This window comes from Microcebus murinus, chromosome 14, assembly GCF_040939455.1.
Source record: "Microcebus murinus isolate Inina chromosome 14, M.murinus_Inina_mat1.0, whole genome shotgun sequence".
Taxonomy (NCBI): domain Eukaryota; kingdom Metazoa; phylum Chordata; class Mammalia; order Primates; family Cheirogaleidae; genus Microcebus; species Microcebus murinus.
The window spans coordinates 71,971,755-71,986,250 of record NC_134117.1 but is presented as its reverse complement, the minus strand read 5'-3'; the positions used below and the strand labels follow the sequence as shown (position 1 = coordinate 71,986,250).

At 55.2% G+C, this 14,496-nt stretch overlaps 1 protein-coding gene across 1 annotated transcript in view; it reads right to left on the bottom strand.

Moving 5' to 3' along the window:
- LOC142860985 (FERM and PDZ domain-containing protein 2-like) overlaps window positions 1-13,918 on the bottom strand; it is a 77,965-nt gene extending 64,047 nt beyond the window's left edge. Inside the window, exons 1-8 of the mRNA XM_076009663.1 lie at window positions 13,795-13,918; window positions 12,640-12,797; window positions 9,084-9,149; window positions 6,929-7,120; window positions 5,430-5,562; window positions 4,695-4,782; window positions 3,140-3,272; window positions 1,656-1,727 (exon numbers count right to left, since the gene is read on the bottom strand). Of these exons, the coding sequence (XP_075865778.1) occupies window positions 1,656-1,727; window positions 3,140-3,272; window positions 4,695-4,782; window positions 5,430-5,562; window positions 6,929-7,120; window positions 9,084-9,149; window positions 12,640-12,797; window positions 13,795-13,918 (966 nt within the window). The remainder of the gene's footprint in view (window positions 1-1,655; window positions 1,728-3,139; window positions 3,273-4,694; window positions 4,783-5,429; window positions 5,563-6,928; window positions 7,121-9,083; window positions 9,150-12,639; window positions 12,798-13,794) is intronic.
- Window positions 13,919-14,496: the final 578 nt, after the last annotated feature.

The window sequence follows — 14,496 nt, the reverse complement described above, 5'->3', positions numbered from 1 at the left end:
CTATGCTTTCTGGCAGGGCTGCCAGAGCCCTCATCAATGAGTCTTGCACCTCTGGGGGTATGTCCACCAACCTAATACTGCACCCCCAGGCCACTGCAGAACGCCAGGTTAATGAATTCTAAACTTCAGAAAGAAATTGGGCAGATACAGATCCAATGAAGAGAAGAGCTGGGCAAGGGGATTAGTTAGAATCTAGAAATCGGTCGGCAGGGCCAAAGACATGCACCAGAGTCTGCCTTCTGCCTCTCCTGCCTCCTCAGATCACTACCAGGTTCGTCTCCCACCACAGCCCCACCCGACCACCTGGCCTTGGCTCAGCCTCCCAGAGGGTTCCTCCCCTGCAGAGTGAGTCGCCCTGATACCCCCAACCCTGACACTAAGCCCTCTTGGGTTCAGTACTTTTACGCTTTGGGTAACTTAATCTTTGCATTATTGGGGTTTGAAAATCACCCCATTTCATACTTTTTGTTCTGGCGCAGGTGGACCAGGCTATGGCAGGTGCTGGGTCAGTGCTAGTGCAGGTGCTAACTGCATGGAGTCAGAGACTCCGGTTAGGTAGGTGTCTTGCTCACACTGACCAGTTTGCTCAAATACCATCAGAGCACAGATGTCAAAGAAATGATGTTAGTGCCCAGCAACAGAAGTCTCCTTGGTAGGGGAGTGCATGGAAGCAGGAGTTTGATGGCATTTTGTTGGAGTGAGCCAGGGGAGGGCTCCCTGGGTGCCCTTCTGTGAGGGAAGGACAAGCAGTGGGTGATGCAGGACCCTGGGAGAAGAGGGGTGCAGGGCCCATCGTCCCCATAACCCTGCCTCCAAAGGGCCCTGAGGAAGGCCCTGAGAGCCAGGCTGGCAAGGCAGGTGCTTCGAGCTCTGGGCATGGGGGAGATGATGTGAAGGACACACACTCAAACACCCGACACCAGCTGCGACTGCCCCAGCCTCAGCCTGGGCCCTGAACAAAAGGGATGTGGCCTGAACATGGACAGTTGTGTCCCAGGGAGCTGAGGCTAAGACCAGCCACAGGGAACACCAGCAGGGGGCATGCCTAGGTGCTAGGACAGGAAAGGGACAGTTCACTCAAGGTTTGCCCTCCCTGCAAGAGCCCATGTGGCTCCTTCCCTCTCTTTGTCCCCATCTCTGCTCACACACACTCCCCAGAGCTTCTTTGTCTCTCCCTCACCTGCCATCCTCCAACCCTCCCTTCTTCATTGGTCCTTTGCTTGGCACAAATCACTACCTGGCATTGTTTTATGTTTATGCACTTGTCTATCTTTGTCTCCCCTGCTAGAATGTAATGTCCACGCGAAAAGGACTGTGTTTTGTTCATAGATCTGAGGTCTAGACTGGCATCTGGCTAGTGGACGTTTCACAGATACTCCCCAGCACAACAGGAAGTGAGAGCTGGCTGAGTCTGGAAGGGCGGCAGGACCTGGCGAGAAGTCACAGGGCTTCCCCTTAAAGACCAAAGGACCAGAGCCGGGAGTGGTAAGTAGCCCCAGCTCTGCCAGGAGTCTGGGGGAGACTGAGCACCACCCAGGGTGTTCCCTGAGTGAGACCCCAGTGAGAGCACAGTGGGCCGCCCCGGCCCGCCCACCTGAGCAGGTTGGGCACTTCCCGGCCACCTCCGCCCCTGCCCAGTCTAGCCCTGCAGTTACCACAAGCGATCCAGGCAGGTGCAGGGTCACTGGCGCCTCTCCAGCCAGCAGGACAAACTCTGGCCTGGAAAACTGGAGGAAAACACTCGAGTCACTTACAGTAGAGAAGGGAGGACAGGTTCCAGGCTTTGGGTCTGGGCTTCCCCACTGAGCTCAACTCCTCACCCGCCACGAGCCTGTGTCCCCCAGAGCCAGCAGGAAACAGGCTGAACTGGGCTGAGGCCCCGCTGGGCTGGGTATCTCAGGGCAGAAGCCCCACAGGTCGGGCAGGTACTAGCACCATCCTGGTCTTGGATGCCAGGCTGTCCAGGGTGAGTTGTGAGTTTCACAGGTCCCATAGCATTACATAACCTTTGTATGTGTCAAAGCATCAAATGTAGTATAAATATGTACTGTATGTAATAAAAAGATTCTTTAGAAACAAAAATATCTTTAGATTTAGATGAGATCAAATATTTTCCTAGCTCTGGACTTCGAAAGGATGGTGTGCTTGGGCAGCACTTGTTCTCAGTTTCACAGTATCTCACCTACATGCCACACTGGGGACCCAGCAATGCTTCAATACCCGTCGTCATTTAAACCCTGCCATCACTTTTTGGGGTACGTATCCTATTTTACAGGTGAGGAAATCATGGCTTTAAGAGGTCAAGAAGCTTATGCATGTCTCACCACCAGCAAGGCACAGGGTTGGGTGGGCTTCTGAAGTGCCCCGAGGGTACCCAGCAGGACTCTTGTCTAAAGAGGCCAAAATTCCAGCCCTTCAGTGTCCTGGGAGTATCCCCAGCAGAGGCGTCTCTAGCGATGATCGGGAGGAAAATCCAAAAGAGATGAACAAGGCCTCTCAGAGCCCTCTTCGCCGCCGTCCCACCCCCAGCTCATGCAGGCCGGAGGGTGGCCTGGAGGACAGGGCTGGGCAGGGAGCATGGGAACTCGGCCACAGAGGAGGAGGGGCGCCCTGAGTCAGTTTATTCTCAACACCAGGAGGTCAACATCTCCAAGAAGGGAGGGGGCATGGCCAGGTGTGTCTGACCTCCTTTGTCTCTGCCAGCAACTCAGCTTTCGGGTATTTCTGTGGTTCCCTGGGCCAAGAGGGTGTCCATTCAGTCAGCAGGGGGCTTAAGATTTTATTTTGGTTCACACAAGTCAGAAGGGACTGGTTCCCTAAGGAACCCTCCCTGCCGTCCGGATCTGGCCTTCCATCTGTTCAGAAGGCCCCTTCCAAGTCCAGCTGTCCTGTCAGGCCGCTCCCCACGGCCACGCTCTGCCACTGCCCTGGCACCTGCAGCCGCAGCTTGCTGCGCGGAGGGGCTGGCGCTGCCTATATGCTGCCCAGCGTGGCCACAGCCTGCCCCAGCGGCCGCTCAACGCCTGCGCCCTAAGCGGCACCCTCCACATTTATGTTAGTCCAACCCAAAAGGCCCTACCCATTTTCAGCCGCTGTTAGCGCCTCTCTGAGCAGGGTCCTTCACCCCTCTTTTGCTCACCTTGCCCCTTCCTTGCAGGAAACCCGTTTGGGAAGGAGTTGCCGGCAGTGAGCTTTCTGCCCCTGAGGGCGTGGGTCTGGAGCTGAGCTGCTGGACCTCCCGCTGGTCCTGGGGAGCCGCCTCTGGGAGAGTGCTGGCCAGGGGTGGAGAAAGGGTGAGTGACGCCTCCACCCAGTGAAAGGCCACCACTGCTGACGCTCAGCGGGCAGGGTGCACCGTCGCTTCATGTCACCTTCGCCCTGGCTGGGGAGTCGTTGCACCCACTTTCCAAGTGGGGAAGCTGAGGCCAGAGAAGTCAGGCTGCACAGCACAGGCGACGCAGGGTTGGGCACAGCCACAGGCCACTTCTCCCCAGCCCGTGACTCTGCCTCTCTGCTCGAGGTGCCGTGACCCCAGGTCTGGGGCAAGCCCTGAGCAGGTCATGGGATCGCAGGGTGTTCCTTAGAATTTTATATATTATTCAAAATGTTTTGACAATAAACGTATATTGTTTATAGAACCAGGGGAAAACTGGTTTTGGGGGGGAAATAGAGTTTTAAATGGCAGGAAAAACCATGGCAAGGTGAGCTATACAATATCCAGTCAAGAACCCAGCCGCAGATTTGACATGGACTTGGCCAAAGCCATTGTCTGAACCATGGAGAGACAATATACTGTCACAGCCCTCAACAAATCAATATGTAAATAAATAAATTCCCCAAACTTCAAAATACCCAAGGTCCCTGTGCAGGAAGATGTGGGCCCGTGTAGGTTTTGATCCAATTTAAGCGCAATATGTTAGACAATCGCAAAAACAACCCCAGTTCTTCTCCCTGGCCCACGCCCTCTGCAATGAGACTCTGCACCCTCCTCCCGGGAGAGGGGTCCACTGCCCCGCCCCTTGACTGCGGGCTGGCCTCAGGCTGGGTTAGCCAATAGGAAGAGCTGGAAACGTGGAGGGCCAGTTCTGAAGGCGCTGTGCACTTCTCTCTCTCTGTCTGTCTGTCTGTCTGTCTGTCCTCTGCCCCTGTCGTGAGAACACCCCAGGCTGGCCAGCTCGTGGAGGGCAGCCAGGGCTCCCCAGATGGCAGGCAGCCAGAAGGCCCAGGCGCGAGGCCGCCGCCGGGCTGCGGGTAATTGCAGCTTCACAGAGGCTCCCAGCAGAGTCAGAGGACCTCCCGGCTGAGCACAGCCTGAACCCCAGCCCCAGAAGCACAAGCTAAATAAAGAATTGTTGCTTTTAGCCACTGCATTTTTTGGCTCTATCACGCAGTGTGGTGTGGCACTAGACAATTGCAACAACACCCAGGCATGTCGTTCCGCCCCTGGGCCGGCCCGTGGCTCCCGGAGGAGACAGGTGCCCCAACAGCACGGTTGCCACCAGGTCCACCCCGCTTGGGTTTCCTATCTGCTTAAACGTGACTTCTTCATCTGCTACTGCAGCAGGGTTGGCATTTTCTGAGAGCATTTTCTGGAGGCGTCTCCTCAATAATCAATCAGCAAAGAAGCAGGGTGTGGCAGCCCCACACCCACACCCACACCGACGTCACAGCACCCTGGACACCTTGCTGCTTACCAGGTAGCAAAGCGGCTGCAGCGGCTGTGTGCCGAGGCGCTCGAATGGGGCTCCAGGGAGCTCTCGGGCTCTGTGCTTCTTTCTGAAACTGACCAAACAGCGTGGTGTAGGGCATGGATGGAGACCAAGAGCACAACTTTCCTGAATTAGGCAGCCCATAGTGTTGGTGGCATCATGACTTACTAGCTGTGTGACCTTGGCAAAATTACTTAACCTCTCTGAGTCTGCTTCCTCATGCAGAAAATGGAGGTGGAAGTAACAGAGGGTTGGGGGCAGGGCTACAAGGGAAGATAAAACCTGATGGCAAAGAACCCCTTGTTTTAGGGATAACAAACAATAACATTAATTTCTTTTTTAAAAAGTTCAGATTTAGTTGAAAAGTAGAAAACATTGAAAGATTTGAAAATTAAAAGCTTTTCTTTTAGCAAATCTAGAACAATAACAAAAAAGACTAATTGAAGGAAGCTTTTTCTTTTTTGTTGTTTGTTTTAATTTGTTTTTATCAACTTGGACAGTTAAAACTCAATTTTTAAGAAGTTGACATTGGATATGAATGACCCTGTTAAGCTGTGTCCCCAGTGAGACTTCCCTGGGGGCCCAGACCGGTCCTAAGCTCAGTCCTTCTCTGCAGGGCCTTCCTGGAAGGGTGGTGCTGGCATGGGCTTGCTCTGCCCTCACAGCGGGACGGGTGGCCACGCAGGGCAGGGAGCGACGGTGCCTGCAGCACACACCCACCTCTGCACGGGCGCGCCCACGCCGGCGCCCACGCCGCGGGGCTGGCACTGCTGGCCTGCTGCAGCCTCCTCCTGAGCAGGCAGCTTCTGTTCTGCTGCATGGAGGAGCTTTCTTCCACAACTCTTCTCTCCACCTGAGGGTCAAGTGCATCACACATCCGCACCCCAAGGTCAGGAGGGCATGCAAACCGGCTGTTAGTGTGCCATCGCCTGCCTTACACAGCGAGAGCTTAAGGGTGCGTTCTCCAGCACCCAGAACGTGCTCGGGACGGGACGCACGCCCCCGCGCAGCCCCTCTCCCATAGCTGTGCGCTCACCACGCCTGTGCCTTCGCTCCTGCGCCTCCGCCGGCTACAGCCTCCCCAGAAGCTCCTCTGTGCCTGCAAGACCCAGAGCTGTGTCCTCTCTATTTTTATTCCTCTCCACCTCTGCCCTCTGCTCACCGGCCCTCCCACGCACCCCTCGCCTGGCTCTGTTGCACCACGCCGCGTTAAGTCCACCTCCTCGCCCACCTCCCCAGCATCGCAGCGCGCTCTCCCAGCACGGCCCCGTGAACGCTGAACACGGCATGAAGTCTGCTTTGCAGGCTCCTGACCCGAGGGCCGCAGGGCAGCACAGTGTCTGCCCAGGGACGGCGACACACCAATCAGTGGGTGGCAGACTCTACTATCTTTTGAATAAATATACTCTGCTTCTCCCACCAAATCCTCTGGCTCAGCTAATAGAGCTACGTGTTCACATGCCAAGAGAGAAGGGGTCCAGGAAGACTAGGGTGGGGTTCTCTGACTGTTGGCAGCACCCCCCAGCTCTCCCCTCATCCCCATCCACACGGCCCCCGTCACTCCTCGTCCAGCTGTCCCTGGACGAGTGCAGCCAGCTGGCTGGTCCCCAGCCTCTCCTCCTCTGGTCCCTCAAACGCGAGCCGCTTACATTTTGTGCCACGGCACCTCGCTGCCCGCCCTGCCCCAGCCTGCCTGGCCTTGAGAGGGACTGACTCTGAGCTGGCCTGCTGCACCAGGGCGGCTGAGCTGTCTCCAGTGAGACCCTCCTTGCTCAGCCTGCCCCCCGGAGCACGTCCCCAGTGAGTGACCGGCACAGCACAGGACTCCGTCTCTGGGCCAGCTCAGAGGAACCTGGCCTAAGCTGAGAGCCCCCCGTGCCCCTTGCTGGCACCGGGGGGAGTGCGCAGGGCAGCGAGCAGCACAGGGCCCCTTCGCGGGGACGAGAGGGGGTGGTGAGGAGAGGCGGCCAGGGACCGCGAGAGTGAGGTCAGGGAAGCTCCCGTGCAAGGCCTGGAGTTGGATTTCGATAGAGCTGAGTCTTGGGTCATGAACCAAGAGGCTCCTGTTTTGCACCAAGAGGCCCCTGCAAAGCCCTCGAGGGTCTTGGCCATGTCAGGCACTTTTATTTCATTTCAGTTAATCATAATTTAGCTAATTTAAATGTCAATAGCCACGTGGCTAGCGGCTACCTGGCTGGACTGTGCAGTCCCACACTGACCTCGGAGATGGTGCCCAGCACCAGGCCAACCAGCCGTCGGACGTGGAGGCCGGCAGGGGCTGGGTACACAGCCACTTCTTTCTCACGAGCCCGACAAGCTTCCAGAACCGAGTGCAGCGGCCGCCGCCTGCGAGGCAGGTCTTCGCACATGGCCAGCAGCAGGGAGAGCAGGGGCTCGCGCAGCTGCAGGGGCTGGAGCGGGCGGGAGAGGAGCGTGAGCGGCCAGGGCTGCCGCCGCCCAGCCCGGCACCGGGTCGGGGCCACGGAGGCGAGGGAAACGGATGCTCCTGTCTTCCCGAGAACAGATGACTGGTGCTTCTGGAACGTTTTAGGACAGACACAAGACTCATCGCTGAGGCCACAAAATGCAGGGCAATGGTCTCTGCATTGGTGGTGTGTCATTTGCTGCTTTCTAATCCTTCACCCCAGACCTGTGCTTGGAATGCCGATGGGAAATGGGTGGATTTGCACCTGTGCCAAGCATGCCGGAGCAAACCAGAGGTCAGCCTGTCATGCACATTCCCCTGGGCAGCCTGGCATTGTCTCCTGCTGTTTAGGTGGGTCTCCCTGGCCTCTGCCCCAGAAGGTGAGCTCCAGGAACACACGGCCTGTGGAGCTCGCAGCAGCGAGCACAAGTGCTCAGTCACTGCTGGCTGAACTTTCTGCCGCATGCACACATCGAGCGGAAGAAAAAAGAGGCATCTTATAAGCACTTCCCTCGTGCATTTAAACGGTGATGATTGCGTGGGGCAGGCCTCAAGTCCAGACTCGCAGTGGGCCTTTCCCACACTCAGCCCACACAGGATCGCCGCCCAGGTAGGCTGCACCACCTTTTCTTGGCAAGGAGCGTCAGCTTTGAATGCTGCCTCCGCATGTGGCCGGCCACGGAGTCCTGCGTCCACAGCACGCTGGGGCCTCTTATGTTCCTGGGACTGCACAGCTACTCCAGATACAGTCCCTGCCTTCAAGTAGATCACAGTCTGATAGAAAGGCGATCACTTGAAGGGGCAAAGACCATATAGTATGCACAAGACGTGGCAATAACACAGGGCAAGGGGCCTTGCCCACCCTGTGTGGGGAGGGGGACCTGGGGATGGAACTTGGACTAACTCTCAAAGAGCACTCTGGAGTCACCGGGGTGGTGGGGAGAGGTGCGGTGCAGGAGCAGTGTGTGCAAAGGCACAAGGTGCACGCGAGCTGGCCCATGCCCGGAGGGAAGGGCTGTGGGCAGGACAGAGGCCCAGGGCACAGCAACAATGCAGGGCCCTTGTTCAAAGTGATCCAGGACCCCATGACAGTGATAGCAGAGCATCAAAGCACTGGACCCTGCGCCACAACACGGGCCACACACCAATGACCACAAGCCCAGTTCTGGCTCCAGGTGTGTCTTGCTGAGAAGAAGGAATGTGATCCCGTGGGTAGTGAGGAGCTGCCAAAGATTCATGTGAGGAGGGCCATGAGCAGGTCTCTGTTTTAGAAAGAGCACCCAGGAGGCACCAGGATATTGGCTAGGAGAGGGCAGGTGTGAGTAGGAGGGAAGGCAGGAAGCAGGCTGAGCAGGTCAGCTGGGCAGGGTCTCCAGGGCGTGCTCTTGTGTCACCAGTTTCTAAGGAACTCTTATAGTGTCAGAAGAAAATTTACACAAACACATGCACACATATCCTATAGTCAAAAATTTGTAAAATGCTATGATAAACAAAGTTTAAAAGTTTTGGCCAGGCTTGGTGGCTCATGCCTGTAATCCCAGTGCTTTTGGAAGCCAAGGTGGGAGGATCACTTGAAGCCAGAAGTTCAAGAGCAGCCTGGGCAATATAGTAAGACACCATCTCTACAACAAATGTTTTTAAATTATGTGGGTGTGGTGGCACCTGTGTGTAGTCCCAGCTACTAAGGAGGCTGCAGCAGGAGGATTGCTTGAGCCCAGGAGTTAAAAGTTACAGTGAGCTCTGATCCCTGTAATGTTGTGTTGAGTAGGATTCTGAGGTTACTTCCTTACTAGCAGTAAGTTCTGTAATCAGTTTACAATACCTGCCTAGGACCCAGGAGGGAGCATTTGCAATAGGTGCTCAATAGATGTGGCCCCTGCCCAGGAGAAAAGCACTAAATGAACTCAAAGACATAGCCTGGCAAGACTTGGAGTATGTTGTTTACAGACCTGGTTTGGCGGAACATGAAACCCTGCTGCCCAGTAGAGGGTCATTCCTAAAGAATAGACGTGCATCTGCCAAGAGAAAAGCACAGGATTAGGTTTCCATCATCTTTGTTATTCCACGGTCCCGCAAGCAAAAGACAAGTCAATTTCCACGTATGCAGACATTGTTGTCTGGCTAGCCCAACACCATCTGCGACTCCCTTACTTTTGCTCCCTCCTACTCTAGAGGCTAGAAAGCCAGAAATTTGCTTTCTAGCAGAAAACATGACACCCAATTTTGGTGAAATATGTAAGAGAAATTTGTTATGCTTCTGAGAAAGCTTTTGCTTTACTGACTAAAAGAACACATGTGACTGGTCCTACCCTTCCCCCTTGTTCCTGCCTTGAACACTGATATGATTGATACATGGAGTCACAGCAGCCATCCTGTGACCATGAGGCAACAGGCATAAGGACAAAAAGCCAGCAGCTGAGGAGGGTAGAGTGGAGACATCTACCCTGGATCCTGGACGACATTACCCAGCTGCTGGCCAGCCCCTCGGCCTGCGTGTAAGTAACTAATAAGTGTCCCTGTGGTTCTGGCCGCTATATTTTAGGCTTTCTGTTTCTTATAGCCAAAGGCAATTATTTCTACGTGACATATTACGGTTCTGCCTGATTAAAAAGCATTGTAGTGTCAGGAAGCAACATGATGTAATGGGAAGAGCACTGTCTGACTTCTCTGAGCCTCAGTTTCCTCACTTTAAAATGAAATCCTGAGTCAGTTCTCAGAAGGATCAAGTAAAAAGTACCTGGAGATGGTGACAATGATTATTATTATTGTTAACTGTTCTTACCAGACCTAGAGCACCTGCAATATACCTTGCCTTGTTCTAAGGTAAAGTATATTGCCTTAGTTTATACTTACATAAACGAATATAGTTCCCACAACATTCCTATGATGCAGGTATTTTCATTGTCCCCATTCTACAGAGGAGAAAACCAATGCAAGGACAAGCCAGGACCCCTGGAACCAGCGCCCTGCCCCGAGCTCCTTGGCTCTGCTGCCTCTGGGCCACATTTGCCCCCATAAACGTCAGGCCGTTGTTGCTGTGGAGCTTCCATCATAACTGACAAGGCACATCCCCATGCGGCACTTGTCCCCAGGAAACGACCTTGGGACTTCGGAAGGGCAACGCTGGAGTGAGGGACACGGCACGCAGCCCACCAGGCTAATGCAGGTGGTTTGGCTTTCACATCTCCAGGTCCAGACGTGTGCTCAGTGCCACCTTCGCCAATTAATTAACTTTCATCTTTGTTTGAAATTGTACCCCTAAGCCAGTCCTCACCCCTCAGACGACTGCGCCTAGACATGATGCAGGCAAGCTCACGAACGGCAGTCCGCGTCCAGGGAAGGGACGCTGCGAGCAGGTGCGGGAGCAGCAGGCCGAGCCGCCAGAGGCCCTCTCCACACCTGAAAACTCATCTGCATTTCAAGGGTTTTGTCAAAACGTGTCCTGAGGAAGCCTGGGCCATGGTGACAACAGGCTTCGTTCTAAATCCTAAATCCAGCCCACTAGCAGATGCTGTCTCCCAAGGAGTGGTAGGAAAGAGCACCTGATTGGCTGGCGATGTCCGCCATGAACATGAGACAGGTAATGGCAGCACAGGTGACTTGTAGTTAGAGACCTGCTTCCACCTGACCTGCACCTGGGATGATGCCAAGCAGTGGGGGAGATTTCACAGTGCACTGGTTAGAGCAGGATGTTGGCTCTAGGAGATGGGTCAGGGTGCACCCTCCCGACCTCAGAACGAAGCGCAGGGCTGGGGGAGGACTCCGAGCACAGCTGTGTCGTGGGACCACTCTCCTGCTTGCCTGCTCCTCACGGGGGAGTGCTGAGAGCACGCAAGATCTGGCTTAGCAAGTCCTTTAGAAAGCAAAGCCTGAGGCAAGGATTAAGTGTTGGCCCTTCCTTAAGGAGCTGCAAGCCCAGAGCTATGAGAATAAAGAGAAAAGGGGAAGGGAGGCATGGGCAGATGTGACAGGCATGCTGGCCACCCTCTTGCTACAAGCCACAGAGCACAGCAGGAAACGCAGCAGACAGGGCTCCCTAGCACTCAGCTCTTCTCTGGAAGGTTTGCAAGCCCTGCGCATCTCAAAGCCTCCTTATCCAAAGAGAGGAGAGGGAAAATTTATTCTCTTAGTTCCCTCCCAACTCTCATTTACCACTGGTTAAGTTTTACCCCATAGGAAACTACTCTCTGCATTTTCAGGTTGCATTAGCATGCCTCTGTAGCAGTCACACAGAAAGCCAGACGCCAGAGCTCAAGATGCGGCATCTCAGCTGAGTCCGGAGGTGGGAGGCAACTTGCTATAGGTGGAGCCAAGAGACCCAAACAGATCCTAGAGGCACCTAAGTCTGTATCCAACCCAGGAGTCCAGTGATTCACCCCTGGGCCCCTCGCAGTGCAGGAGAGGGTTCAAGGGACTGGCTGCAGGGTGGCTGCCAAAGGGGTGGGGTTTGGTTGTTGGAGCAGGAACCACTGCAGCCAGGACTCTCATGCTTACACCATCACGATCTGTGGAGACATGTGGACCCAGACGAACCAAACCTGGAAGCCACTAAGGCCCCATTCTCTGCTTCTCAGATCCCGAAGGAAAAGCAGCCCCAGTTCCAGGAAGCCTCATGAGAGGAGTGACATTTCTAGATCTGTGCTTTCCCAGAAAGGTCAGGAAGAAGGAACAGAACACCTTGATTAAACAGCCACTGTGCCCCACCTTGTGCCATGGGCCTGCCTTGAGTCATTCTCTCCTTTGAACTTTCTCTTTTGAAAACTGGAAATAATGTTTATGCTGGAACCTTTTGCTATTCGTAAGTAAAACATGCCCACTGCAGGAAAACCAAAGACGTCCACTGATGTTGCCATGCAGACATGATCACTGCAGACACTGGGGCACGTATTTTTAGGGCTTCCTCTCTCTTTCTCTTTCATTCTGTCTATGCAGACTCAGTCCACGCTGCGTGTGCATACACTGAGTTTCTTTTCAAGTCATTAAGCAAGTTCCTACAACCTCATTTTAATACTACCTGCCCTATGTCCACTCTCACTGACCATTTACCTTATTTCCAATTTGTCACTAATGTCAACAATACAACAACAATCAGCATTGTTGTAACTAAATCTTTACTCATGGCTTAGGACAAATTCCTAGTAGAGGACTTTTGGGGTCATTTTTAAGGTTTTGCTCCATGCTGTCAATGGTACCAATATACCAAACCATTTACCCACAGCTTTTTGACACTTCTTTTAGAATATTGATAATACCTGATCAATTAAGTCACATTTACCCCACTTCACAGATGTAGAAATTGGGGCTCAGGGAAGTGGACTTGCCTTCATCCGAGGGCTAGAAGTTGCTGGCAAGAAAGCCTGGGAGTGAAATTCTCTCAGCCTGTTTCACTGTGGTGTTGGGGCCCAGGCTCTGCAGAGCTGAGCTGGGCACGGGGGGTGCCACTGCCCAGACAGGCCCTTCCCAGGGGACAGCACACGGGAGCTGAAGGGATGCTGTGCACCTTACCTGGGACACATCCCACTGCTCATCATCATGCTGTCCCCGTAGCAGTTCAGGGGCCTTGAAAGGAGCGGCCTCTATGTGGGAAACGTGGCCTTGGAAAGAAAGGCTCCCAGCTGCAGAAAGCAGGGCTGACCATGGGCAGACCACATAGTCGCAGGAATCTGAAACCAAGCCAGGGATGGGGTGTAGAGATGGGGCCACTGTGCGGAGGGCCAGCCATACAGCTGTGTCTGGCAGGTGCCCAGGAGCCCCGGGGCCATCCTTCACTCTGGCGCCTTAGGTATCCCTCCCGGACAGAGGGCGACGCGCAGCGCCCCCGGGAGAGGGCGAGGGAGAGACAGCCGAGGCCGGCCCACGGCGGGCGCTCTGCACCCGACACGTCCGGACCCGAGGTCCCTCCCGCCTTCCAGGCCTGGCCTGGCTCCAGCCCTGCCCACACCAGCTCCCAGAGGAGGGCGGCTCCCCCGAGCCCGCCTACACCTCCCCATGTGACCCGCCCCCGCCCTCCGTGTGCTCCCACCTGGTCGCTGGTGCGGGTCACCTGCTGGTGCCAGTCGCCTGTTGCCTGGGCCTGCGTGCTCCTGGGCTGCCAGCCGGCTCCTGTGGTTCTGAACGCACCCGGGAGGGGCTTCCCTTCAAAGTTTGTACCTGCCCTCAGCCCTGGGGTCTGTGTAGTTTCCTTACACCTTACTCTTCTGTTATATCGCAGTTAATAATTCTTATGTTAATATCAACCTCCCCTGTTGAGAGCACAGCCTGGGTCTGCCTTCTACCGCACAGCTGGTGCCGGCCTGTGGACAGAGTGCGGTGTCCTGGGAGCCTGCCCTGCCTCCCGTCTCTGGCTGTGCCCAGAGATGGCACAGGTGTTGGTGGAGGCCCACGGAGCTGCAGCTGGTCCCCCCAGACGCCTCCCAGGTTCCATGCCTGGAAACGCGGCAATCCCAGGCAGAAGCAAGGCCTTCCTTTCAACTCTGCCACACGGCATGGGTCCAAGAGACAGGCCAGCCCTCCCAGTGCAGCCCCGTGGGGGGGTGCCGCTCACCGGCGTTCTGATACCACGGACTCATCACAGAGCAACCAGCAGCAGCCAGAAATGTGTTTGTTTGGGAAGCTTCACAGACAACTCCCCAAGACAGAACTGCCCCGCGCACCCCTCACCATTGTGAAGGTCTTCCATGATCTGCTCCGCAGCCAGGAGCAGGAGGGACCAGATTTCCTCTTCAGACAGAGCTTCGCCCCTGACCTGCAGGGTGCTGGCCAGTGTCACAGAGGCTGGGCTCATGCCTGCAAGAAAACCCACACGTGTGACAGAGCCCCTGCAATGTCCAGGAACACATCTGGGCCAGTATTTTCCACTCCGGCCCAGCCAGGTATGGTGCAGCCACTCATCACGGTGTGTAGACACCATGTTTTCATCACCTGTGTCCCCAGGTTTGGGCACAGGCACAGGCACACAGAGAAGTTAAATAAACATTCATCGGAGGGTGGCCAGGCTGTCTGATTGGCTCTCAGTGAATGAGCAAGCTAATTGATTAATTACTTAATCAAATGAATGGACAGATGAACCGTGAGAAGGGAGCCCAAGAGCCGGGCGTGGGCTGCTGCAGAGAGCTGCTTGCGCCTGGCGCTGCGCTGCCCGCTCCCTCTGCCTGGGAATGCACGCTCACCACTTTTGCCTCCAATATGTGATTCGAGACTTGTGCCCCTGGCCGCCACATGCAGAGCTGGGGCCGATGCCAGCACCAGCGCTTTCTCCAGCACCTGCCTAGAGGAAGGACGGAAAGGGGCAGGCTCCCAGCAAAGCTGGAGGAGGGCGAAGAGGGCTGGTCTCCTCTTCCCTTTCTTCTGAGAAGCCTTTAA